Source organism: Passer domesticus, chromosome 4, assembly GCF_036417665.1.
Source record: "Passer domesticus isolate bPasDom1 chromosome 4, bPasDom1.hap1, whole genome shotgun sequence".
Taxonomy (NCBI): Eukaryota; Metazoa; Chordata; class Aves; order Passeriformes; family Passeridae; genus Passer; species Passer domesticus.
Window position 1 is genome coordinate 78,389,767 of NC_087477.1, and position 27,716 is coordinate 78,417,482.

Genomic DNA, 27,716 nt, shown 5'->3' on the forward strand with positions numbered 1-27,716 from the left:
ATCAAGATAACAGTTCAGCAAACTAACTAACAACCTGAAAGACAGCTTTCCCGAGAGCCAACTCTGCAAATACCATTTACTTTGATGACAGGAACTGGACCTTGATGATCTTGTGGGTCTCTTGCAACTCAGGATATTCTACAATTCTCTGAATTTCTGGGGACTCACTAACACAGAAATTCTTGATGTGCTTCTTTATCAACATGGGTGCATCTCAACATGTTTTAGGTGTGATAGGAAACTCTGCCTCCTTGAAATTGATATTAAATAAATAACAGAAGCTTCTATGAGGGTCTCAAAGCAAGACTGCAGCAGCCCAGACATTATTGTGCTGCGGGCAGAGGAATTTTGAATCAGATGTTTCCTGCTTTGTAGGAGTGGCCAAGGGGAAGCAGATTTTGCAGAGGTGTGACCACTCCTGACAGCTCGGCTGAACCCCGGCTGTTTAACCTGGAACCCTGGCGTGGCTCGGCTTGGGAGGGACCTTAAAGAGCATCCCTGCCACTGGGGTGAGGCAGTCCCGGCGGTGATTCACGCAGGAATTCGGGTGGAGCGAGGCTCTGGAGCCCGGCCCCCTGCTCAGGGACAGCTGTGACACCCGGGCAGGTGATCAGGGCTTTCTGCAGCCACAGCAGGAGCCGATGGTCACCCCCTGCTTCAAATAAAGCCACTTTTTTCCTAGGCAGTTTGCATTTTCTCTTTTTGTACCAGTGAAAAAACTATTTGTTGCACCCTTGGAGAAGACCAGCTCTGTTTAATTTCCAAAATAAATAAATAACTAATGAGTCCTTGCTTGAGTGTGCTGAGATGGTCAAGTTCACAGCAGTGAACTTCAAATTAAACCCCTGTGCTGATGACCTAAGAAACCAGTGCTTGTGTTTAAGCATAATTTGTGACTAAATGAAGAGCAAAAACATAGAAAAGCATGAGTTTGGGCCAAAATGTGACCAGTTACTGACACTGCACATCACACAAGTCCTGTGATCTTGTGACAACACTGAACTCTTGATTTTCCTGTCCTGCCCAGCACTGTGGACTCAGATGAAGCAACACTACTCCAGGCTCAGACCAAACACTGCTTTTCCAGTTAACTTTGTCCAAATTTATCAGGAGCTTTGTTTGTACTGTGCTACACAAAACAGAGTCCTGTGTGTCCTGGGCTACAGCCTCCAAACTCAAAAGCTCACAGAGCCATCATCACAAAATCCCTCAATGGTTTGGGTTGGAAGAGACCTTGAAGACCATTCAGTCCCAAGTCCCTGCCGTGTGCAGGGACACTTTTCACTAGCCCAGAGCCCCATCCAGCCTGGCCTGGAACACTTCCAGGGATGGGGCATCCACAGCTTCCCTGGGCAGCCTGTGCCACGGCCTCCCCACCGCCACAGTTAAGAATTTTTTCCCAATATTCAATCTAAACCTTCTTTCTCTTTGTAGCCATTCCCCTTTATCCTTGTCACTACATGCCCTTGTCAAGTCTTGCCCCATCTTTTCTGTAGGTTCCCTTCAGCTACTGGAAGGCCACAGTTGGGCCGGCTGGGGGAGAACCCCCTGGGCCGCGGGTACCACCGGGGGTCACCCAGCGGTGACACCACACCCACCCCACGGCCCCAAACCGCTCCCGGGACCGAGGGACCAAGACCCGGAGGGACCAGGATCCCGAGAGGCCAGGATCCCCAGGGGCCAGGATCCCGAGGGGCCAGGATCCCGAGGGGACAGGATCCGGAGAGACGAGGATTCCCAGGGGCCGGGATCCAGAGGGGCTGGGATCCCGAGGGGCCAGGATCCGGTGGGGCGAGGACCCCTAGGGGACAGGATCCCGAGGGACCTGGATCCCCAGGAGCCGGGATCCCAAGAGACCAAGATCCGGTGGGACCAGGATCCTGAGAGACCGGGATCCCGAGAGGCCAAGATCCCGAGGGACCAGGACCCGGAGGAGCCGTCCCGACCCCCGAGGCCTCCCGGGCCCGGCGCCCCTCAGGCCTCGGCGTCGCCATGGCAACAGCGCCCCTCAGGCCCCCGCGCTGAGCTGCCCATCTCCCTGCCTGACCCGCAGCACCCCCGCGATACCCGTTCCCCAACTTGACCCCTACGCGCCACCTGACCGGGAATCTCTTCCCGATCCCACCGGGAACACCGGAATAAACGACCCGCCCCCCCCCCGCCGGCGGCGCGCCGGAGCTGCCCGCCGCGCCGCCTGACCGAAAAATCCCCGCTCCGCCCCGCATTGCGCCAAGGCCCCTCTGTGAGGCGTCCGCGGCGCTGCCTGCGCGGAAGTGCGGCGGCCCGGGGCGACGGTGCCGCGCGGGAGCGGGGCCGGGGCCGGCCGGGGGCCGGGGCTGGCGGCGGGCCCGGGCGGCCCGGCCGCGGGGCAGCAGGACGGGCAGGACGACGACGAGGAGGAGCAGCAGCAGCAGCGGGAGCAGCGCGGCCCGGGCGCGATGGACCAGTGCGTGACGGTGGAGCGGGAGCTGGAGAAGGTGCTGCAGAAGTTCTCGGGATACGGGCAGCTCTGCGAGCGCAGCCTGGAGGAGCTGATCCAGTACGCGGGAGGGCTGCGCAGGGAGATCCTGCAGACCGAGAGTACGTGGAGACCCCCCCTGTGCCCCCTTCTGCCGAGGGGACGCGGCCCCGCTCCGCCCTCCGGGGAGGGGAAACCCGAAATTTGGGGCGTTGTGGGCTGGACACCCCGGAAAACTTCGGGAACCCCCCTAAGGAGAGCCCGTGCTCCAGGGACCCCCCATCCCGAGGGTTCTGTGCTGGGAGACTTCCCCCGCGGCCCCCGGAGCTTCGGGGCGTTGTTGACAGGGAGTATTTAAAAGGTGGGAGCAGGGAGGTTGGATATCAGGAAAAGGTTCTTCCCCCAGAGGGTGGCTGGGCACTGAGCAGGCTCCCCAGGGCAGTGCTCACAGCACAGCCTGGCAGAGCTCAGGAGTGCTTGGACAATGCTCTGGGGATTGTTGGGGCTGTGCTGTGCCGGGCCAGGAGCTGGACTCATGATCCTTGGGGGTCCCTCCCAGCTCAGCATATTCCGTGATTCTGGGATCAGTCTCGGCCCTCCCTGGGTGCTGCTGGAGAGGTTTGTTTGTTCCTGGTCAGCGCCTTCACGGCCCTTTGTGCTGAGTTACAAACGATATCCCGGGGGAAACACAGAGGAAACACGGCAGGGCTGACCTGTGTGCTTTCCCCCCTCCACTCCCCGCCCCGTTTTTTTTTCCTTTTTTTGTCTTTTCTTTTTTCTGTCTCTCTTTCCCCGCGTCCCCGAGCTGTGCTGCTCTGCTGCGGCCGGGTTTGGCGGTGCAGCCGCGTTCGCAGGAGGTAAACAAGCCCTGGCTGTGTCACGGCTGGTGCTGGGCACTTGCGAGAGCTGTAAACACGGGGCGTTTGGGGCTTGCGAAATCCCGGAGATGGAGGTAGTGCCCTGTTTGTGGGAGTGGGAGGGAGTGGAGAGGCAGCTGAAGTGATTTACCCAAGGCCGTGCAGGAAGCGAGTGATGGCTCAGGGATTAAAAATAGGAACTTGCAGGCTCCAGAGACCAAACTTGGGAGCAACTGTGCTGCTGCTCTGCTTTTGTTTTTTTGTTTGGTTGGGGGAGAACGTGTTTGCCGTGGTCCTGTGTGAATGCAGGTGCAGAGCTCACTCAGGAGTGTGGATAATTCCAGGAACACGAGTGTGCTGGAGCTGCTCTGTGTGTACCCAGAAGTTTCTGTAGAGACAGAGCGTGGAATTCTGATTGTGAGGTGTTTATTTGGGATGAAATAAACCTTGCCCTTTTTGGCATTGTTTTGAACTGTTTCAGTAACTGTTATTTGTGCTGTTTGGAACAGCCTGGGCTTGGACATTGAGGACAGTCACTAAAATATGTGTCTTCACAAACTGAGCTGCTGACACTGCTGGAGAGCTGTGTGTGACCCTCACTTTTATGGTTTTCTTTATTGTAAAGGTTCGGCTGTGACATTCCTGTTGCAGCCCCAGAGCTTTTTCACTCTTTGTAATGAATTTAGAAGGTTCCAGTGTGTGATTCCTTCAGGGTCCTCATTGAGTTTTCCATCCAAGTTTGGATTAGCAGTTTTTGACACTGTCCAGTGAAGGCCTTGGACACAACTTCAGCACTTACCAAGTGATGCTGTCCCAGAGACCACATCCCAAATTGAGCTTTCTTTTATTAAGGGCTCTAGAATAAAGCCAGTATGTTGGTAGTGCACCCTCAGACATCTAGGGACTACAATTTTGGCATCTGAGGATGAGCTGGATTCATAGGGGCAAAAATTCATACTATTTTCTTTTTTTCTTTAACATGTTATTTGTAACTAAGAACAGGTATTTTCAGCTTTTACACACTGTCTTGAGGATTTTTTAAAATGTATGGAATTGAAAGCAGCCAGACACCTTAATGTGGAAGTCTAATTCAGGGCTATGAACTGCAGAAATAGGCTCCTGGATGTAATTTCAAAGGAAAAAAGAGAAATGAAAGCTCTCACTGCTGAAGAAGAGGTTAGGACAAGATCTGAGAGCAAAGATATATGAAAAGGCCTTAAATAGGCACTGGATGAAAAAGGAAGTGGGTGGAGAAAAAGAAACTCTTAGAAATTGCCTTAACCTCTAAACTGGTTTCCTTCTCTCCCCCTCACACAGTGTATTAAAAATGTCTTGAGCTGATTTCATGTTAAAGCCTAAGGCAGACCAGCCCTATGCTCAGGCCTGTGAATGGGAAGGCAAATTTGTTTTTCTTCTCTGTTCTCTTAATAAATCTGTCTTCCTGGGGTAGCCAAGGATTGCATATTCTTGGATGGTATAAGTGTGGCTGGCTGAGTGAACTTGGCATTGCACTCAGTATTTGTGGGCCAATATATTTAATTTTTTTTAAATTGTGACTGTGCACACACATCACAGAGAGAAGCTGTCTCTCTGTCCTGTGAGCCCTGAATTACCAGGAGGGATGGCTGCAGATTTCTCCTGCTGGTGTAGTGCAAGTAGCTCATACTTGGATTGGAGCTGATAGAGGGGGGTGCAGAGGGGAAACCTTCTGCAGCTCTGGTGACTTTTCCTCTGTAGACATTTTCTTTGCTTTGCTGGAGTTGGATTTCTGCTACAATGTCAGGGGCCAATAATTCACTTCTTTTCTTGGGGTAAAAGCAGGCACTCATGTGGGTTGTTTGAGTTTTAGCTTAATGGCTTTCAGAAAGTGCATTTTAGTCTTTCTGTTTGTTGGGGAATGAGTGTTTCCATTTTGCTTGTTGCATAATCTCTGGCTGGTCATTTTGCCATGGCAAAATTCATGAGACAGTTGAAGATCCTTCACGTTATTTTAAGTGTTTGTCATAAAAATTAAATAGCAACTAAGAAATAATGATTATTCTTGAAATAATTTTGGGAGATGAACTTTTTGGAATAATTGAGTGGAATTTTCAGTTTTAATTTGGGATGCACAGAAATGACTGTTTCAGTCCTATTTCTCCTTACTTATCTGCTAGAAAGAAAAAAAAAAAACACTAAAAAAGAGCCCCATTAGCCTTTTGCCCAGGAGATGATCCTTGGCTTCATGGGAGTGGAGGGAGAAAAAAGCATGGTAAAGGTTAATTTTGTTCTTAGAAGCCATGGCTGTTGGAAAAATGCTGTGGAAACTTGCCCAGTGGGGCTTGGGCTGGGCAGGAGCTGCTGCTGGTCAGAGTAGGGTGGCTCAGGGTGTGACAGGAGCTTTCAGAGGGTGCAAGAAGGAAAGTCCCTAGAAAAATGGCTGTGAAATTATCTATTTCTTATGAGTGCAGTTTTTTTTCTGGATTCTCTTTGCTCTCTTCAGAAACTGGGCTCTTAACAGGCTGCTGAAAGCAAAGATGTGTTAAAATATGAAATCAGAAAGGAACAAACTCAAAAAGCGAACGCCTTTTCCATAAAATCCTTTTTCTAAAGAGATATTTGGGTGATTTTGTTTTTTCACATGAAGGCTTTGGGTCTGGAATATTGGGGAGACATTTCTGAGCTCCTCTCCCACTTAAATTAGCCTTCCCATGCAGTGGAAGGCTGCTAAGTCTGTGTCCCTAAAGAAAAAATACTTCATGTACAATGAACTTTGAGAAAGGAGAAACCTTCAGAGGTAAGACTGGAAGGGAGATTTTTCTTGTATTTTTAAATCAAAAGCAGGAAGAAAGAACTGAAGTAAAGCACCAAAAAAATGTAATTTCTTTTCTGACTCAGGCGTCTGAGTGATGTTTGAATCAAGGCACAAAGGGTGTGAGCTGTGATGTGGTCAGGGGCCTGTAAGCCTGTCCAGTTTATTATTTTCTTCACAGAGTGGGTCATACAGCAGTGAACCTGTTGGACATTAGCTAAGAAATGTCACAGTTTCTAGAGAATGAATCTCCTAACAAGGTCCACGGGTCCTCTGTGGACTGCTCCTCATCCACTGAGGGGAGTTGGAGACTGTTCAGAGCTACTGCCACGAGTCAGGGAGCAGAAGTTTCACACAGCTCAAGCACAAGAGTCCAATAGCAGTGGGTGGCTTGTGGGGCAAGAATTAATTGGGCCATCATTAATCCACATTTGCTTGCACCCTCATTTTGCTTACACCCTGTGGAAGTTAAACATGATGTTCTGATGTACCTTTAGGGGCTGTCTAAAAGAAAACTCATCCTGCAGTGGCTTCAGTGTCCTGTTATGTCCTTAGAGATTTGTGAACTGTTACTTTGAGATGTTTATTCATCTGCTGTGACTGAGACACATGAGACCTTTACATTAAATTTTTAAACTGTTGCACTTGTTCAGTGTTACTGTGCACCCAACTGGATTCCTAATTCTTTCATCCAGGTGAATTCCTGTACATCTGCCTTCAGTTAAGCTGATCTTGCTTTGCAAATACTCTCTAGATGGCATTTCTTTAATACCACTTTTTGTCTGTTGATGTTGTTGCATGTTAAGAGATTTAATATTAAAATTTGTCTGTAACAAAGTTGGTGATTTTCCTCTCTTTTGCCTAGATCAAGATGGGGACTTGTCGGGGACGATTTCACTTGTTATGACACAGTGTTGTAAGAGGATAAAAGACACAGTCCAAAAACTGGCCTCGGACCACAAAGACATTCACAGCAGTGTATCCCGAGTTGGAAAAGCCATTGATAAGGTATTTGTTTTGTGCTTTGACTGCATGATCACATTACAGCACAAAATTTAGATTTTTGCTACAATTAATCTGAGCTAAATATTCTGTCAGCTGCAGAAGCAAAGGCAAGCCAGTGGGCAGCACAGTACTTGCTTTCAGAACTCACTGCAGACAGCCTATTCCTTCTGGGACAGCTCAGATCTCCTGATTTCTTACAGAACATACCCTATAGATACTACAGGATGTAGAAATACATGGTGTTTTATCAGTTTAGCAAAATGTTTTCTTCACTGTCTGTGTCAGTAAGAAATACTATTAGTTTTTATATATGTATGTATATATATTTCTAGCAAATTGTCATCAGCAGGTAACTCTAAAGTGCCATTTTGCTTGTAAGTGACTGCCCCATCCCTGGAAGTGTTCAGAGCAACTCTGAGCAATCTGATCCAGTGAGAAAACCCTGCCCATGGCAGGAGGTTGAACAAGATATCTTTAAGGTCCAACCTAAAACCTTATTTATATCAAATTCTGTGATCCTGTAAGACTAGAGGATTTTTTAAGAAAAGCATTTTGTACCTCTTTCAGGGATGTTACTGGCTTTGGGAGCTTAATTTTCTGGCAGTGCTCTTAATGAGCAATAGAAGAGATTCAGCATCTCACATTGTCTAAATAATAAGATAGGGCAGCTTATCTTTGGTGCTTTACATGTGAGACATCTGAATTCCAGGTTCAACAATAACTGGGATAGGAATATTACTATACTTGTTTTTGTAGGTAAATATTAACAATTCTTTGAAATTATACTGAAATGGTGCTACAGGTATACTTTCAGGCCGTGCTTTTTTCCCCTCTGTTTTCTTATATAAAAGTAATATATAAATATATAAAAGTAGTTCTGTGTGCAGGGAGTCTGATGCTTGGTGTTATGGACATTTTGTGATAGCTTCACATCAAGACATGGCTCTGACAAGGTCTAGACATTTGTTCAGTACACAGCACTGATTTATCCTTTGGGAATCTCATTTCAACTTTGGTAGTAATGATAATCTGCTAAAGCATGATGTAACAATTATGAGATGAAGAAACAAAGTATATAATGCTGCATTATTAGGCAGAATGTCCATGAAACTTATGTTTTTTGTTTATATCTGACTGACCATCGTGGAGAGTTCAAACTTTGTATTAAAAGCTTTAATCCACACGTCACTGTTATCCAAAGCTTAAGGATGCATCTGTCTCAAATCCTTGCTGCTGTATCTAAACCAATTAAGTAGAGTAAAATTCCATCCTTATTACCAGCTTGAAGCCTGAAATAAATCTATGTAATCTTGTCCTAAGTTTTTAAACTTTCCAATTCTGCTTTAGCAAGTGATCTGTGTACAAATAAACTTCCAGGTTTAGCCATGCTTTCTTCATTTGAATCCTCTGAGGTAGAACAGCCCCAGGTTGTATGGAGAGGGTGTAAGTGTTCAGTGGAAATTAGTGATGGTATTTCTTACAGGCCAAAAAAGATGCTTACAACCATAATGAAGCTTAGGCTTGAGTCTCATCTCCAAATTGCTGTTTCAGTTGTCATGGGAGTAGTTTTTCCAGTGTTCTGTCCTGCTGTTTTAAGTTTATGTAGTGTTTCTATTTAAAAAATAATAGATGTAAATAAAAGCATTTTTTAAAATTTTCAAATATGTTGCTTGGTAAAATAGTAGAAAGGATCCCATTAATCTGCTCTGTTCCTGTTGAGTGTCAGAAAGGCTTTTTCAGTGAGGTCTTCAAAAATGAGCTCAGCTGGCTGTGTGCAGTGTGCTTGTTCCTCTGGATTTTCAATCTCACTTATTGTCTGTGGTGTTTGCATTAAAAAATTAAAAGCAGTGGGAGCTGCACAAGCCCCCAGTTCTGCTTGTAACAAAGGATGTCATTCTGTGAAGTTCAGAGCACAGTGTAGGATTGTCTCCTTTAATTTGTCCTTGGTGGAATTTTTTTTTATTAGTTTTCCCCAACTGTAGTATCTTAAAGGGCTTACGTTTAAAATATGCCCTATAGTCTAGGTCTTTTTGTCAGGTGAATATGTGTAATGTTTAAATCCAGCTGAAATTCAGCATTTCCCAGAACTGTAACATTTGAAGCAAATCTTCCATATGTACCTGATGCAATTTCTCTGTGCTGCTGGAAAATACACTTGGAACCTGCCAGCAAAGTCTTTGGTGGCACCAGAGTCCCAAACTGGAATTGCCTTCCCCCACCCCTTCACCATAATATATTTAAGCTTAAACTAGTAAAAATAATTAAGTGTAATTGACGTAGTGAATTGTTTCAGAACATGTTCTGGTCAAAACCCTGCTGCTTCCAAACTAGAACAGTCATTAGAATTTAAGGAAACACAGCCCTTGCCTTGATTCATGAGACTGGAGTTCTGTTTCTGTCACATGTAAGTCCTCACTTATTTTACAGACAGATTAACATCTCCAAAGCACTGCTCATGGTCTTGCTAACCGTGCATGCTCAGGCACAGATAAATGGCCTGGTTTGAGATTGGGAAATGTGCTAATACTGGTACCCATTTCATGTGACACAGCCAAGTGGTAGCTGCTGTTGCATGTAGGATCAATAGACTTCCTATTTAGCAAGCCTGGACTGTGAAAGAACTTGCTGTCATTGGCACTATTATCTGCCAGTGGCAATTTCAGTTTAAATTTCTTTTTTCCCTGTATTGGGGCAGGGTTATACCTACATAAAAAGTTTCATCTGGTCAGTTTTTAAATTATTGTAGTTGTTGCTTGTGAACTTGGATGGGCCCTAGACTTGTCTGCCTGCAGAGTTCACTCTGAGAACAGAAGCCCTTAGAGCAAGGTGAAGTTCAAATTTGGCATAAAATACATTAAAATCTGAAATGCCAGAGATTTGTGGGTTGTTTGGAAAGTTTATCTAACAAGCTGAACCTCTCTTCATGGCAGTCCTATGTGGATTGCATGCTTCTGATCCACAAAAGGCTACCCTGTCTTCCAAAGAGCATTTTTTCCTTTGAAAGGAAACGTTTGCATCCAGTTTTTTCTGTATTGTACTGGCAATTGCTCTGCTTCCAGAACTCATCATGTCACGGTTGTTCAGCAAGTTGTTATCAGGTAGCTCATTCATCAGTGTCCTTGTAAATCAGTCACTCTTTGGAATGATTTGAATTGGTTTCAAAGCATGTTTGATAGGCTGGTAAACGTTTTCTCTCTAGGAGTAAGCTGAGTAGTGGTTAAATGCCTTCCTTTAGCAAAGTAAGTGGAGTAAAGGGTAGTTCCTTCCATTTTGCCACTGAATTTTTTATCTCTTGTAAGGCAAACATTTTAATCCAGTCTTTGTTTTGGGACAGCAATCTTTGGCCTAAGGTAGTGTTCATTTCATGTACAAATGAGTATATGAACACACTAAAAACCTTTACTGAACATCATTTAATTGTGTTGCTGTGAAGAATAGGGCTACATAAACAGAGTCTTTGCAAGTTGAGCTTTCTATTATGTGTAAACAGATTGAAAAGAGAAGATAAAAATGTTTTATTTGTATTTTGGGTAAGAATTCAAAAGGGAGGAACTCAGAAAGTAATCTCAACTGAGTAACTGAAGAGTAAAACTATCCTTAATCATCATCCTTCTTCATATCCTGTTATGAGTAACATGGAGGGTTGATTGTTGGTTGAAAAGGTCCATCTTGTGTTTGTGAGATGACGTTCTTCCAGTTACTGGTAATGTGCTGTACATTGTATCGTCGGTGTATTTAGCACATAATACTGTACATTTTGGCCCCAGCCTTGCAAATTAAGCTTTTATAAAAGATGTGTTCCTCAGGAATACTAACTGACACATAGCTTAAAACCCAAAAAACACAAAATAACCTTTCTGGAGTTTTTAACTTGCAGAAATGCTTTTAACTGTTGAAATCTTATTAAACCCCACGTGCTGTCAGTTAGCATACTGTTAGCATTTACAAAACAAAACTGAGGGTTGTAGTCACCAGCAGAGCCTTCATGCCTGACAGTTGTGAAATATATAAGCCAAAGGCAAGTGATAATTTTTTCTGACATGTGGCAGTCACTCACAGTAATCTGTACAGTCAGTTCCTGAAGCTCCTTGGGACCCAGAGGAGGCAGAGCTGTAGAAGCCCACATTTAATACAGACCTCGGAATTGTTTAAAACAAACTAAAAAAAGATGGTTGGAATGAGATCCTGATCAAGACTGGGTTAGTCAGAGTGACTGAGGTCCTCAGGTTGAATGGTGGGACTTGATAACTTCTTTTATGTGACTTGAAAAGATGGAATGGTGGGGTTTTGTAAGGGCTGGTAGATTTGCTGTTTCTAAAGAAAATGAGCATTTTGTGAGAGCATTGAGATAATTAGTTTCACCATCTCTGCCCAGAGCAGTGAGAATAATGTGATGATGTTTGAGGAATAGGTGCAGCTTCACTGGTTGGTAACTGTCCAGAAGGATACAGTTTCTGCTTAGGGGGTTCTGTCATTGCTAGGACTTGGAATTGCATGAAGAATAACTTACAGTCAATTATTTTTAGATTAATGATGATCTCCACCCTGGAAGCTGGGTAACAAATGCAAGCTTGTGCATTCTGTCTTATATCCTTTAGTGCTTTGTTAATGGATTTTTTAATGGATTTGTGTTGCCTGCTGGTGGTGGTTGGACACTGAGAGCAGAGTCAGCAATGCTGGTGAACCTTTAAGGATTCAAATGGTTGGCACAAATAAAAACAGTATTACTCAGTCTTCAAGATGCTTAAGTTTTTCAAGATACAGCTTAGAGGTGAACAACATGACAAGGAGCTTACAGGTTAAGACACCCAAGTGAAAATGTTATTAAATGTGTGACATGAATCAATAGCAATAATTTAAATGCTCACCTCACTCCACCATCTCAGAAAGGTGGAAAAGTCAGTTTGCCAGACTAAGGTTAATGTTTTACTGAAAGTTTGCTGAGAGCCCTGAAGGAAGCAGTGGCTTTGGAGCTGTGTGGGCAGGGATGAAAAGGCTGTCCCTTTTTCATGATGACACACAGCAGCATCCAAGGGGACGTAGAGGCGCTGATGAAGGAAATTAGTAAGTGGTGAGTAACAGGAAGGTGCAGTGTGAAGTTGAGCTGTGCATGGGAAGATAGCTGGTGCCAGCTGGGTGTTATCTGCCCTGCCTGCTGTGACAGAAGCCTGTGTTTGTGTGAGGCTGGTGTTCCCATGTTGTGCAGGGCTGTGGATCCTCACAGAGCCACAGCTCTTCTGAAGTTCCTTCTTGGGAGAGAGCTGTAGTCATCAGATCAAGCAGCAAGCAATGCACTGGCTTCCAGACTCTTTATTTTGCAAGAGATTTGTTTTAAGCACTGTCTGAGGATTTTTATTAAAATTAACCTGCTTGCCCTGATCATAAAACATGTTAGCAGTTAAAAATCCTGGTTTGTATCTTGGATTAGAATAAATGTTGCTCTCCTGCTGCCGAGAGGCAAAGTGCCAAGCAGTGCCAAGTGTTACTGAGGAGTCAGCGTGACAGTCTCTTTAGTTATTCCTGGAATATGTCCGTAGGCCACTGGCCTAAAAATACGTGGCATTGGGATCATCTGGATAGTTCTAAAAAATATCTCTTGGATCTTCAAAGCTCATCCTGTTGTTGGGATGTTGGGGTCATCAGAGATTTGAATTTCCTTGTTTGAGTGTGGGGAGAAGTGACTTTTTCAGCATTGGTTAGTCCCCAGATGGGTAAAAAATCCTTAAGTTAAAGCATTACTTGCAGTTTGGTGTGCTGTACTGACAGAGATACATTGATGACTCTCTCTTGATTCTAATGTAGGTGATTTTGTGTCTGTTCTCTAAATGTTTTCAGTTTTCACTTATGGAAAGAGCCATTTCTGCAGATACTTCCTTCAGAAATCCATCATGGACTGGAAACCCCTTTATTAGCTAACTAGATTTCTAACTTTCTAGTTAAACTTGAAATTTATTGGTGTAATTCTTTGTAGTGAATAATACTCAGACTTGAAAGGAGCAAGCTAAAAGATTTCTTCTTCTTCCTACACAGGAGGTAATGAAGGAAGCTGACATGTATTTATTTCACTTAGGAGATAATTGAGGGCCAACTGAGTAATAGGCAGAAGGCATCAGGGTGGAGACACAGGTGTCCTGCATGATTAAAGAGAAATGATGTGGGGTGCTTTGTTCCAGCCTATTAACTGTTAATTTGTGTGTTTCAGAATTTTGACTCGGACATCAGCAGCGTGGGGATAGATGGGTGCTGGCAGGCTGACAGCCAGAGGATCCTCAATGAGGTGATGGTGGAGCACTTCTTCAGGCAGGGAATGCTGGATGTAGCTGAGGAGCTTTGTCAGGTAACAACAAGTGTGGATTTTGAAGGTTATCCACTGAGGAAAATGAAGCTTTGTCTTAGCTTTCTCATTTGAGTGTTTCAGATGAATATTTAAACTGTCACATAACCCATTGTTTTTCATGCTTTAACTAAGAAGTGCCCTTTTTTATTTTTCTTTTCAGGAATCTGGTCTATCAATAGATCAAAGTCAAAAAGAACCATTTGTGGAGTTAAATCGAATATTGGAAGCATTAAAAGTTAGAGTTTTGAGACCTGCACTAGAGTGAGTCTACTTATTTGTTTTCCTCACTTTTTAAAAAAATGGTTTTAACAACCCTTTAGTTTTTCACTTTCAATATTCTCTTGAGTATATTCTGATGTGTCCCTGCTTGTCCTTTGAGAGGGGTGGTTACGGAATGGATCTTTCCTTTTCCATCCACTCTGTGTCACTTCCCATGGGAAGTGATTAATTAAGGGTCTCTTTCTTAGATTAAGGGTTCACTTTAATCACTTGTGGTACTGCTTTAAGGAAGAAACATCACTTGGAGGAAAAGTTGTTGGCCAGTGATGGTGCTTGACCTTCTGTTGGATCATTAGTGAGCCTTATTTTAAGAGGTCCTGTTGTGAAGGATACCAGGACTAATTATTAAAGATGTTGGTACCATGAAGCCTTTGGAGTGAGCAGAGCTTGACTTGGGATCAAAGTTCTCACTTGTCCTTTTCCAGAGGGTGGGAAGAGCCTGGGGCTGCCAGTGGCACTTGTTAATGATATTCCTTCTGAAAAAAGCAGTAAGAAACCCCCTGAAACCCCCTCATCCTGTTTTGTTTGTTTTTTTTTAACTATTCTAAGCTTAGGTTGGTCTCAAAAGTAAGAAAAAAAATCAAAACACACAAAAACCCCAACAAAACAACCTGACTGTATTTAAAGTGTCCTTTTAAAAATAAAAATGGTGAAACCAAAACAAATTCAAAATTTTCTTTCATTCCAGAGGATAAATCATATACTTGACATAGAATTTTTTGCATTATTCAGTTAAATACATTTTCATATGAACAACATTTTCCCTTTTATATGAACCAACATAGGTGTGTCAGTTGAGCATTTACTGGCATCTAAACGAAGTGCAGGGACACTCTGATATTCAAACCCTGGTGTTCATTGACTAAATCCTGGGTAATGCCTCTGGGTCATGCAAAGTTTGGCCTAAATAGTTGGTCTTTGAATCTAGTTACACAGGTGAACAGCTGGGGTGGTTTATTGCTGTTGAATTGGCTACTTGAAAGGAAGCAATGCTGATATTACAACTGAAACAAGATTTACTGTCAGCTACACCACATACATCTTGTAGTTCAAATAATAGCAGAGTTGTGAAGGATAATCCCTGAGGAGCAGTAACTTGCTGTTATGACTGTTCCCTTGAAATCTCTAAATTCATTTCAGCTCCAGTTTGCAGTGCTTTAGGCCTTACTCATTGCTGCAGAGTTGTGTCGTGTAGTTTCTGCAATGTGTTAAATATTTTTCAAACAAAGGAGAAGGCATGGTCGTCCCTCAAAGGAATTTTTATTTTCCAGCTAAATGGGCAGACAATGGGGTGTATTGTCAGCACAGTTTGTGTGTTGGTCTACCCCTCCCCATCTTCTTTCTGTGTATAATGTTTATTCTGTTTAAACTGGCCAGTGCAGAAGCTGTCTGCCTCTCTTGGCTGCTGCTGGGCACAGAGGGGCCTTATTTATAGTGGTGCTGCTGATGTAAAACCATGGCTCCTGGGGAGGATGACCAACATGTGACAAAATGTTGGGGTTTGAGCTCTCTGGCTGAGGAGGTAACCAGTGCATTAACTGCCCACAGAGCTGCTGATGCTTGTGAAGGTATTTCCCTTTTATTTCCTGGCAGACACAAGTGTTCAGGAGGAGGGATAGAAACCAGTGCTGTGTGAATGGCCTCCATATGAGAGAGAAAGTGGCACTGTGCTCCTTGGGCTAAAATTGGCAGCAGTGAATAAAGCTTCAGCATGAAACAGCCCCAGACTGGCCCATTGCAGGGTCAGGCTGCTGACAGTGGTGTTGAAGCAAAGTGTCACACAAGGATGATTAATTACAGTCTCCTGAACCAGGAAGTGGAGTATAGCAGGTTTTATCCATGCAAAATTGTGAAAAGCTGGGATTAAAAGGCAACCAGTTTCTCTGGCTCTGCCAGCACTCTGTGCTTGTGCTCAACTTTACTCAGAGCTGGAAACAAAACAAACACAGGTGGCTCCTGGTCACTGCCGTGGGAGGGGAGTTGTCAGATTAATGACTTTTCAAAAAGACTTGCAAAGCCCTGCTGAGGTGATGGAAATTAGTATTTGTGTCTCAAAAAAAAAACCAACCCAACTGTATTTGTTGTCCAGGTTTTCTTTCTAATACACATTTCAACACTTAAAAATATGACATTTCAGATTCAAGTAGAATGTGACTGGCCAGAACTTTTTTGTTTTCTCTTGTGGGGTGTAGAAGTTGACTTCTGTGGAGGCCTAGTCTGGCCTTGCACCCTGAGCTGTGTAATCTCTGTATGCCTGCAAGATCCCATTAACTTCAGTGACTTTTCTCACAGTAGTTTGGTGATGGGAAAAGAAATCCAGTTATTTTTCAGGGTGTATTCAGAGCCCAGGTTGGACCTCTGTGTGAGGTCCTGGTGGAAATGACTTGCAGATTCAAAGATTTGGCTGTAATTTGGAAAGAGATGCTCTCTTCTCTTCTGCCTGTAAACAGCAAGTTGCACAGGTCCTGGTATTTTCTGGGTCCTTGGGGTGTGATTTAAACTTAATTTAATCTTTAGTAGGCTTTGTTAAATTCCTTTAAACATCTAAATCCCATGTGGGAGCTGAAGGGAGTTCTGTGTACCTGTGGTTTGCAAAGTACAGTATAAACTTAAAAAAAATTCAGATGGATTTGAGTCTTAGAGGTGAAAACACTGAGTGTCATTTTGAGAAGAGGTAGGAATACAGGTGATGTGATTACTAATAAATTTGGGCAGTTGTAGAGAATATGTAGATTGAGTGTTTTAAACCTCCCTTGAAGGTTTTTTGTTTTTCTGTTGGAAATAGGAACAGCATGTCCCAGACCCAGCACCTGAGGCCTTGCCTCTGTGGTTGCTTTCTTCTGATACAAATTTGTGCTGCCACTCAAAGACCTAAAAATGGAAAGCCTGCCTAAAAGCTAATTTGGAAAAATAGACTCGACCTCAGCAAGATGAAGTTCTCTGTCATGTAGGTGCAAATATTGGCAGGGAGAGGATGGAGGCTCTTTTGATGCAATAGAGATTAATATCTCATTGGTAGCACTGTGGGCTAGTCTTAGTGTTTATTTATAATAGTTTTTTGTCCTTCATCTGCTTATTAGTCTATGGTTGTTAACCTCAGGCTCTTGTTTTTGTAGCTGGGATTGTACTTCATTGCCATAGTATCCTGTTTAAACTGTGCACACTGATCATACAAATACAATTATACCCCCCCCAAATTATGAAACCACCCAAAACCCACTCACCACCCGTAGTTAGTGAGTGTGCCCTTCCTGGTGGAGATTCAGGAAAATCTGAAACTGCCTGAACCTGGGGACAGTAGGGCTTGTTTTTAGTTCAAAGGCTCCATTTTTCACTGTTCCTACTGAAAGGTTACTGTGTCTTTACAAAGCCTTGCCAGTGAAGTCAGACTCCTGATACTTCCACCACAACAAATAGAAAGTGGATACTTGCTCATTAATGCTACATCCTAATGCAGAAGGCTGACTTGCTTTGAAAGCCTTCCCAATACAGTAAGAATGCTTAATTTTCTCATTTTAGTATTGATTGAAAAGAAGCCTCACATACTCTGTTTTTTTTAAGGAACACAGACTTCCTCACTTCCTTGCTAAAAAGTGAAAAGCTTTTTGCTTAATAGGGCCCCCACAGTGAAAATAGTAGAACTAATTAGCACTAATGAGAAACAGATGTACTGGAGAACATTGAAACTTGAGGTTCTTAAGAGAAAGATTGGATTGATTTAGGCCTGACTAAAGGGAATCAAGGAAAAAAAAACCCAGCACCAAAAAAAAACCTTCCAAAAAACCCAAGAAAGGGATGGATAAATTCTAAATAATAAAGAAAAACTTGTATAAAATGCTTTGAAAATTTCAGTTCATTTTACTCTCTGTATGTTTAAGAATTCTTTCATGCTATTTAGGAGCCAAACATTAGTGTTGTCATGGTGAAAGAGGCACAGAAAATGAGAAATATTTTTATTATCCAAGTTGAAAATAACAGAGAAAGCAAAGTTTAAGCTGGGTGTAAAGTATGATATTTAAGCTGATGTCCCTTCTTCCGCTGAGATCTTGATAATATCTGTCTTTGAGGTCCCATAGATGCAGTTCCCCTCTCCAGGGCAACAGATGCACACACACAAACACAGTGGCTTGGACAACATGTTTGGTGTATGAGGATGTTGGAAAATGTTCTTGGTCAAACTTCTTGACATACAGCTGAAGAACTGTCAGTAATTGTTAAGATTCAGAGTGCTATTAATTGAAATACAATAGACTTGAGCTATTTCTGCCTTATATTGTGCCTAATTTAGTCCTGTCTTTCAGCCAGTGAATGTTGAATTTTGCAGTGCTTAACCTCTACAGCAGCACCAGAATTAACATCGTCCACATTTTGTGCACCCTGTGTAGCTCCATTACAAGTAAAGGGCCTTGCCATTTTCTGTGCTCTGTAGAGGCTCTCAGAAGTTCAGGGAACAGCCACACTTTCCTTGAAATGGATGGCAGATAATAGATAATTGCAATGATTTCATGTGGTGTGGGCTGACACTTAATTACTCTCGTGTCACGTCCCATTGTACCTCCTCGTTTTTCCAGGTGGGCGGTATCCAACAGAGAGATGCTCATGGCACAGAACAGCTCGCTGGAATTTAAACTGCACAGATTGTATTTCATTAGTTTATTGATGGGTGGAACAGCAAATCAAAGAGAAGCACTTCAGTATGCGAAAAACTTCCAGCCCTTCGCCCTAAATCATCAGAAAGGTACATTTTTGGTCACATTAAGGGGATTTAAAGCACTGGGGTATGGCACCTTGGGGTAAAACATGTATCACGTTCCAAATATGTATTACTCCATTATTTTCAGTTTGCTAAAGGCTGCTTCTTTTTGGATTTATCATGTATAACCCAAATCCTTACAATTAGAATTATCTTCTTTTTTAAGAGGGGTCAAAAATAATACCTGAATGACTGCACATTTGCTTAAATGTAGGGTTTTTGACTCTTTAAATAAAATGTAGATTGCATCTAGAATAGGCCTGCTGCCAGAGTAAAGTGCTAAAAATGCAGAGGAATGTTCTTGGAATAGTCATCTGCTATTTTCTGCTGAGTGGGGTAATACAAAGAGAAATTAAACTCTTGAAAAATGGAGAGCATGTGAGTTAAATGAGCCATCTCAAGCTGAATCCAACAAAGCCTGTTTTTTTAGGGTACTGTGTGTGTCAGAAAGATTACAAAAAAAAGTAAACCTGCTAGAAGCAAATTCCCAGGCAGCACACCCTGGCAACTTCTCAGCCAAAAAAGTAGCAGGAGTGGAGCTCTCGTGGCTGTCATGGCTGTAATTGCTTGTGTGTATCTGCCTGTTTTCCACGTGAAAGCTCCAGCTGGAGACACAATCTCTTGTTTGTTGTACAAACTCTGCTGTTCCTGGTCCCTCCCAGATATCCAGGTTCTGATGGGCAGCCTGGTGTACCTGCGGCAAGGCATCGAGAACTCGCCCTACGTTCACCTCCTGGATGCCAACCAGTGGGCTGACATCTGTGACATCTTCACAAGGGACGCCTGTGCTCTCCTGGGCCTCTCAGTTGAATCCCCTCTCAGTGTTAGGTATGCTGCTTTTCTCTTGCTTTTGATATCAGGTACTTTGTGGTTTGGTTCCTGTTTCTTGTTGAAGATAAAAGAAATTACTTTTGACTAGCTTGCTTTAAATGCAGGGTATAGTTACAATTAACAAAGGTTAAAATCCAGAGGTTCCTGTGTGCTGGGCTTTACCCTGCACCACTGCAGCTCAAGAGGAAGCATTCCTGGATGGAATTTATCTTCCATAGTTTAGACATATCTGCTAAAATGAGGATGGCAAGCAGCCACTTATTCCCACAGCAAATGTGTGACAGCTGTCCCTGCTGTTCAACTGAAAAATAACCCTGAAAATGCAGCCGTGATTCCATCAGCATTTGATCATTTTGTTTGGTTTGTTTTTTTCCCCACACATTACTAGTCATCTTCTTAAAAGAATACTTAACAGTTATGTTGTGGTTTCAGCTGCTAAAATTTTCAAATTGTCTGCTGGGCCTTTTTTGCAAAGAAGAAAGAGTGACTTTTAAGATCAGTAGTAATCTGACAAAATGCAAATCTGTAGGAGGCTGTTGGAAATATGAAGAAAACCCAACCTAATCTCCTTCTAGCTTCTTTGAAGATAAAACAGATTAGCTGCTATTTAGCCTTTGCATGTCAATTACCCCAGTACACTCCCCTGATGGTCTCATTTTCATTTAAAATGTTAAACAGAAAATAAATTGCATGTATCTTTCTAGACTGGATTTGGTACTTTGCAGAAGCTTCACTGCTTGTCTTTTTTTGTTTGTTTTGGCTTTATTTTTTCTTTTTACTGTTTCCATTCACTATTGTTAGACTTCTGTGCTTGGTTCAGAGCTCTGACATTGTTAAGCCTTTTTGCTTTTCCTGTTTGTATCTCAGTCACAAAATACAACAGAAACAACAAAGGGAGCACTTCAGACTAATTGTTTTTCTACAATAAACTTTCAAGTTTCAGTTTGAGTGTTTTATAGGTATTTAGAGCTTAAATTTTTTTTTCATTTTCCTCTTGTTTCATGCAAATAACCAGCAGTCCTGTAGATTTTCATTGCTCATGCACTGATGCTGCAATGCAGTTTTCAGAGCAAATGGCCAAGAGATTTTTAGTGATGTGGAAAATCCCTGTCCCTGATGTTTGGAGTGGTGGGACATTTGCTCTACTCCTGGTGTGGAATTGATTATGCTGAAATGTATTTAGTGTCTAGGTGCTATTGATGCTCTTGTCATAAACAAGACTGTTCTCAGCTGGTGTGACCTTGGAGTGCTGCAGATCCTTTAGGAATTAAACAAGCTTTAAGTGAAATCCCTGCTGTAAAATATTTTACTTTATTGCACATGAGTAGTGGGCACTTTGTTAATGCTGATTGGCTTCTCCAATATTTATCTAATCCTGTACAGACCTCATGGTCTGAGTTATTATGTGGAGACAGCAGAAAAACTCCTGTGTTATGGAGGTTGTAGTTCAGGGTCTTGAAGGACTACAGGAATTTGAATTTACTATTGACCTGAGTTTTTATGTTCTGAAAGGGCTCTTCAGAGATGTTTTCACACAAATACCATTTGTTAGACTTCTCAGAGGGTTAACACAAGTTACACTCAGGGCTGAATTAACAGAAAAGCAAAGTGTAAGGGCTAAAATGGCCAGTTGGAGGTGAGAGGTATAATTTATTTTTATATATATTTTTTAGGTTAGGCAAGAGATCCACAGGTTTCATGTAGAGGAAAGGCATGACTTATGCAGACCATAAAATTTGCACAAATACTTAAATAATCTGTCAAACAAACAGAGCAGGTTGATAGCAAGGTCAAATCCTGTTTCTGTTGCTGGTGATTTCCAGTACTGCCATTAGACTTAAATCCATCAACTCATTTGTTAATTTGTGGAAAACTCTGTCATACTTTCTTTTGTAAAATACGGAAATATTTCCAAATAATGTGCTAAGTTCTGATAGTGGGTAAATCCCAGAGGAGGCTGAAGTGTTTGTTGGGACACAGACTTTGGGCAGTTTTGTACTGCTGTTCTTGTCACAGGCCCTGCTTTCCTCCCTTTCCTTACCTACCTGCTTTTCCTACATTTCTTCTCTTGGTTTAAGGTGAAGGTGGAAAGACACGTTTCTTAACATGATAATTATATATAATTAAAGGATTATGGGGTGTGTGTGTGTGTGGGTTACATGGAAACTCTTAGGCTGCACATACTCCACCATAGCTGAGAGCAACCTCCTGTATAAACTAACGTGATGTCTTCCTCCTGTACAGCTCCAAATCAAAGTAGGTGGTAGAAGAAATCAATTCATTATGAATCTCAGAGGAGGGATTAACTGTTGTTTTCTGTCCAGAATGTAGTAGCTGAGGGCCCCAGCCTAAAATACATGGATAATGGTAACCTGCCCCAAAACTCTTGCTTGTCTGTACTTCTAAGCTCCCTCCAGGTATAATAACAAGATGTAAATGAAAAAAAATACAAAAACCTTGTCTCCCAGTTAACCTTTAAAATAGAAATGTGAAGTGTTGCTTTCCTAACATGCACCTCATATTAACATGTCCTTTTTCTGCAGTTTTTCAGCAGGTTGTGTAGCATTACCAGCTCTAATCAACATCAAGGCAGTAATTGAGCAAAGGCAGTGCACAGGGGTTTGGAACCAGAAGGATGAACTCCCGGTGAGTGGGGGCTGAGCTACCCTGGGGCAGATTTCTAATGGCAAATGCTGTTCTCAGGTTTCTTTTGTGCTGCATGTTACAGGATGTTTTACATGGCCAGCACCTCCAGCAGCTCTGGGGCTTGGGGCTCTCTGCTGCACAGGGCCTGGGGCTCACAGACAGCCCCAGACACTGACCCAGCCAGCCACACAGGCTGCCCCAGACACAGCACTGCCCCCAGCAGCTCCCACACAGGACTCACCTGAAACAAAAGTACAGACAGCCAAGAGTACAGACACTTCCTTCTCAGTGGCTGGAAATGATTGCCATTCACCAGTGAAAGCACAAACTCCAGATTCACAGACAAACACGTGCTCATGGATCCTCAGTTACAGCATGGCCCTTCTAGCCCCTTTGACACCCTTTTCCAGCTGTTCCTCCTCAGTTTTCTTCCCCTGCACTTTCCTCCAACAGTTTATGTAGTTCTGCTGACCCCCTCTCCTCAGAGACCCTGAGGTTTAGATTTGTGCCTGTTGCAAAGTCCAGATTTGGTTGCAGTTTCTTGATGACCTGTCAAGGTTGTTTCTTGTTATCGCCATTATTTTTGTTTGTCAGGTTTGTACCTCTCAGTTTTGTTTGTTGCCCCCCACTTTCACTTGTTATCCCCTTTCACATTGGAAAGGTCTTTGATAAATGACCTTAAAGAAACTGGTGCTCTCACCTCCACTTACCCAGAGATGTTTCTGTATAACAAAATAAAATGGATCCTACAGAGACACATTCACTTCCCCTAGCTAGGCTTGAGCTCAGGGCTTGCTTTGCACTGGCTCTTTATCAGGCAGACAGGAGATGAAAGAATCAGTGCTGCATCTGGGGACACAGGAGTTGGGATCCAGTGCATTATGCTTTCAGTACATCTCATTTAGATCAGTTGAAATGAAGTTCAGTTGTTATGAAACCCCAGTTTCCCTTTATAGCTCTTGCCAAGCGTGTGCAGCTCTCCAGTGACCTGCTCCTGATTTGGAAAGGAAACTTATTTAGTGGAAACTGGGCATGAACTGAGTTAGCCCCTTCCACTGTAGCTGGAAGAGAATCATTTATAGAGTAAGAAGGAGTGCTGAGTTTTCTCCCAGCTGTGTTCTGTAATGCTGAGAGTGTAACCTCTGAGTGTGACAGATTCCTGCCTTGCTGTCCAGCCAGGAATGAATAGCTAGGGAGCATTTAGAAAAAGACTCCTGTCTGATGCAAATCAGTTAATAATACATGTGTGTCTCCTTGCATTTTGTAAACTGAAGGGTCTGTAGTCTCTTCTGCTGAGGCAGTTTGGGGATGGAAAACCTTATTTTCCTTGTGCAAAGACAGATTAAGTAGCATGAAAAGGTCACATTTTCAGGTTTTGTTGAAGGTTAAACCTTTGAACAGAGGACTGCTCAGAGCCAGGTGAGCTCTGGTGTGATTTTTGCAGTTCTCAGTTAATTACTGAAGTCACAGACCTGTTCTTCTCTGTTATATGTCCCTTTTTGAAATAATTTTGTACTCATGGCAAGAGTTGTGCTGCACGAGTATCTTCTGTGTTGGTACTGAAAATTAGTGATTGTGATATACTTCATTATTCACGTGGCAGGAAGGTGTTGGCAGAGCCTTTCAAGAAGCTGTAGAACATGAATATAGTCAATCCAAGGGTTTTTCTCTTTTTTAATTTCTCCCTAAAATGAAATCTATAAACTGCTTTTTATTTCCTAGCCGGTGATTTCCATAAAGTCTTGATGGGTGACCAGCTCAGTTTTCCTGCCAGAGCATAGATCTGCAACAGAATTTGTACTTGTCCCTTGGCAGAATATGCTGTTTTGTTGTTACTCTGCATCCCCAACATAAATCACCATTTAAAGATCACAATTAAGTATTTTTGGCTGGGAAATTGTCAGGCATCCACACAATGGATTTTGTTGCTTTCACAGCTGAATTGTGAAATCTGTTAAGTAACTGCTGTGACCTAAAGGGATTTTATATGGAAATGTAATTTCCCAAGGTAATGTTTTATGTTAATTTCTTTCACAGATTGAAGTGGACCTGGGTAAAAAGTGCTGGTATCATTCAATATTTGCCTGTCCCATTCTTCGTCAGCAAACAACAGATAACAATCCGCCTATGAAATTAGTCTGTGGTCATATTATATCCAGAGATGCTTTGAATAAAATGTTTAATGGCAGCAAGTAAGTACCATTCTTGTATTTCAAACAAAATACAGACAAGGACACATCTTAAGATTAGAATACTGTGTTTTGGGAAAACTGAGTCCATGGTTATGTGAGTGGTGGAAGCTTGTTAATCTTGGAGAATGGTTTGAAAGCTGCATAAGCTGGGTTGATGCACTGGAGAAAAGCATAATAAACCCTCTGATGTTGTTGAAAGTGAGCTTGCGTGAAGGAATGCAGGGAGCAGAGTAATTTTTCACATTGTTGCCACCATTGTGTTGTCTTAAATTCAAACTGGAAGGCTTTACACACACAATTTTTCCTTGGGAGCAAGGGTAGTAATGCATGAAAAATCTTTTGAAAAATAAAATTAAACCTCTGGGGGAAATATGGCTTAGTAATTGAGCAAAGAGGGGAATGATAACTGTGGAAATACTCCTCCTTAGATACACATGGGGTGCTTCAGTCTTTTGAAGAGCAGGAAATGGGAGAGAGAAATATCTACAGATTTTCTTGAGGAACAGGGGTTACTTAGATTGAATATATACAGCTTCTGTGAAGGCTGTCAGCTTAATTTAGAGCTCTTTTTAAGTCATTCTGGGAAATCCAGTGTGAAAATAAGTGAGGCTGTGAATGAAAATGTCAAGTGATGTTTGCATTCTGTGCCCTGTTAGAAAAACCTTAAGGGATGCCTTTGTGGGTGACTTTGGGTGACTTTAGCCATTTTAAGCTGTAAACTTGCTGCTACATCATTCCTGTCCCTGATCATTCCTTCATGATCAGTTTTACTGACAGCATTGATCAGTTTTACTGACAGCACAGCTCTGACAATATTAACTCTGGAGGGGTGGGTGGAGGGAGAAGGTAAAATGCCCAAATGTAGGAGATGGGGGACAAAATGGATCAATGCTTCAAAATAGAATCAATTTCTTGAAAAAGAAGAAATATTGTAAATAGGTGGGAATATTGTAAGTTGTGGTTGAAAGGTGGGAGACTGTAACTAGAAGGAAAAGCATGGTAAGTTCTCTCTCAGCTAAAGGTGATTATTCATGGAGCCAAGTAAAGTGTTGTGGCTTAAGAGTGCATTTGTTTCCTGCTACAGGGGGAGAGCTCATTGCCTTTAATGCTCTGTTGTCACACAATTCTAACACATTGTCTTTGTCCCCAGATTAAAATGCCCCTATTGTCCCATGGAACAGAGCCCTGGAGATGCCAAACAGATATTTTTCTGAAGAAAAGTTACATTATGCAGTTTGTAAGTGACACTCTGGATTTCAGGTGCATTTCAGGAGGAGTAAAACACTCTTGTTCCCTTTTATGCAGCAGACTGAGGACTCCTATGTTTGTATAAGCTAATGCTACAGAAACTTTGCCAACATTTAGTATATACATACCAAGTGGAAATGCTACAGAAATATTATTACCATAGGGCTCTATTATACTCTTGGTCTCCATACCTGATCAAGTTACTACACCAGCAGTTGTCATTCAATGCAGGTTTTTGTACTTAATTATATGGTGACTTTTTACTTTTTAAAAGCAGAAACTGATCCACCCCCATTTGTTTAATATTCTTCCTGCTATTATTCTATCATTTTATTGATAACTGTCATCTTAGAGAATGTTTGTGGACAAAGTTTTATTTCCTGTAATGTGTACATAATTAAAGGTAAATACTTCAGAAAAAAAGTTTGATAAATCGAATAGTCGTTATAAAACTAATTTGTATTTTTTTCGCTGAAAATGCTGTGATATATTCTGAGTTTTTCTTTCAAACATTTTTTCAACTTTTACATAGAATACAAAGTAAATGTGCATATATATAAAGTATATAAAATATATAGCCCCAAGGGGCTACCTGTTGAAATCCATCACTAATTTATAAGGGTGATGTGTGGCTAACTACTACTGGGGCAGAGAGGGAATAGGAAATCCTGTTCCTCTGGTTTCACAATGGAGAAGCGTTTGTGTAAGAGAACATTCAATAAATTCTGAAGTGGAAATGCTTTTAGTTGATGCCATTTGCTCTCTGGCCTTTGTAGTCATGTTCTTTGAACTTTGTATTCAGGATTAGGCTATAAATGTCATGTTGCTGTATAGTTTAATAGTCATTATAGTGTGCTATTTATAAACAGTTATCAAAACCAAATAAATTGTAGAAGTATTCATTGTTAAATGGGGGGGAAAGCATGTTCTGATGCAATCTACTGATCACGACTCTGCACTTGGCAGAACTGGGCCCTACATCATATATTAGGAGTTAGCAAGTTTTCTGTAGCTTGAGAACACTTTGCTTCTAGCCTTGTTTTTGTAGTATAGAATATTACTGCCATTGCCACTTTCTCTGCTAAATTTGTCATATTGTTGACTAGGTAAATTTGTACTCATAAAGGAGACGTAGATCACGGCAGTTAAATCTTTTTTAGTGTGCATATATTTGTATTTATTGCACTGTCCTATAGTAGGGCAAGCAGCCATAAGGCATGCAAAGCTACATGTAAAATTATATTTCTGTATTGTGTAGTTAAAAAAACAGCAACCAACCAACCCCAAGCTTGTCTGGTTGAACACTGACACACTGGTTGAATGCACTAGCACAATGCACTACAGAGAAGACCGTCTTTGGGAAATCTACACCTTTTGAATTTGTCTGTCACCTGACTGGAGAGACTGAGTCGGACATCTGTGGGATCAGTGACAATGGACACACCTACAGAGACATTATAAAGTGAGGAGCGAGTCAAGGCACACAAATTTTAAACTTCAGATGTGTTTGATACATGTGAAAAAATACAGGTGTGTGATTTTCTGCAAAACTTACATTGTATTCACACTGAGTTCCAAACAGCCGCGTTACCAAGTGGTAAAATCAACAATAAATGGGTGAGGATATTATTTTCCATGTAGGTTTCCTAGTCTTGCTGCAATTGCTTTTAATATTTTCTTTTGACTGGAATTGCTTAATGCTTTGGATCCATATGAAATGGCATATGAAGTAATTAAAAACCCAACAAACCCAACAATAACAAACCCCCACACAACCAGCCTGAGGTATGAGTGCTGAATCTTTCTGTTACACTGATGGTATTTTAGCACTGGTGTGAACACCAGTAAATGTTGATAGCTTAGAGCCAAGTATGGAACAGTTATTAAATGGAAGTAGGGTACAGATTCACCTTGGTTATTGAATATCACCTTAACTATTGCGTGTTATGGATCCGTAGCTAATTCAAAAACTGTTTTCACCAGATCATTGCCATTCTTTCCCTGTCTGACTTAAAAATGCTTGCCTGCAGTTGTGCTGCTCCACCAACAGATGATGCTCACGGTTCAGTGCTGAGAGCGTGCGTGCTCACCCTAACAGGAGGCTGTGCTGGGCGTTTGGGAAGCAGTTCTGCAGTTTGGTTGGCACAAATAATCCACTTTGCCCTGTGAAGTCATGTGGGTTCTCTCCTGCTGTGCTTCTGGTAACTGGAGAGCAGGCTTGCAGGGGAAAAGTGAATAAAACTCTGTGGTTTCCATACTTAAAAGTTGGCATCTGGTAGGTGTGCATTGTCCCTAGTGGGATGGGACTATCCACAGTAA

General features: G+C 42.4%; 1 protein-coding gene across 1 annotated transcript; it reads left to right on the plus strand.

The window, feature by feature from the left end:
* The first annotated feature begins 2,266 nt into the window (after positions 1-2,266).
* RMND5A (required for meiotic nuclear division 5 homolog A) lies at positions 2,267-27,026 on the plus strand. The gene is made up of 9 exons (XM_064418991.1): positions 2,267-2,580; positions 6,972-7,114; positions 13,314-13,448; positions 13,609-13,709; positions 18,299-18,465; positions 19,143-19,308; positions 21,855-21,957; positions 23,995-24,149; positions 25,300-27,026. Exons 1-9 carry the CDS (start codon positions 2,439-2,441, stop codon positions 25,361-25,363), a joined length of 1,176 nt encoding a protein of 391 aa, XP_064275061.1. The 5' UTR covers positions 2,267-2,438; the 3' UTR covers positions 25,364-27,026.
* The last annotated feature ends 690 nt before the right edge of the window (positions 27,027-27,716 follow it).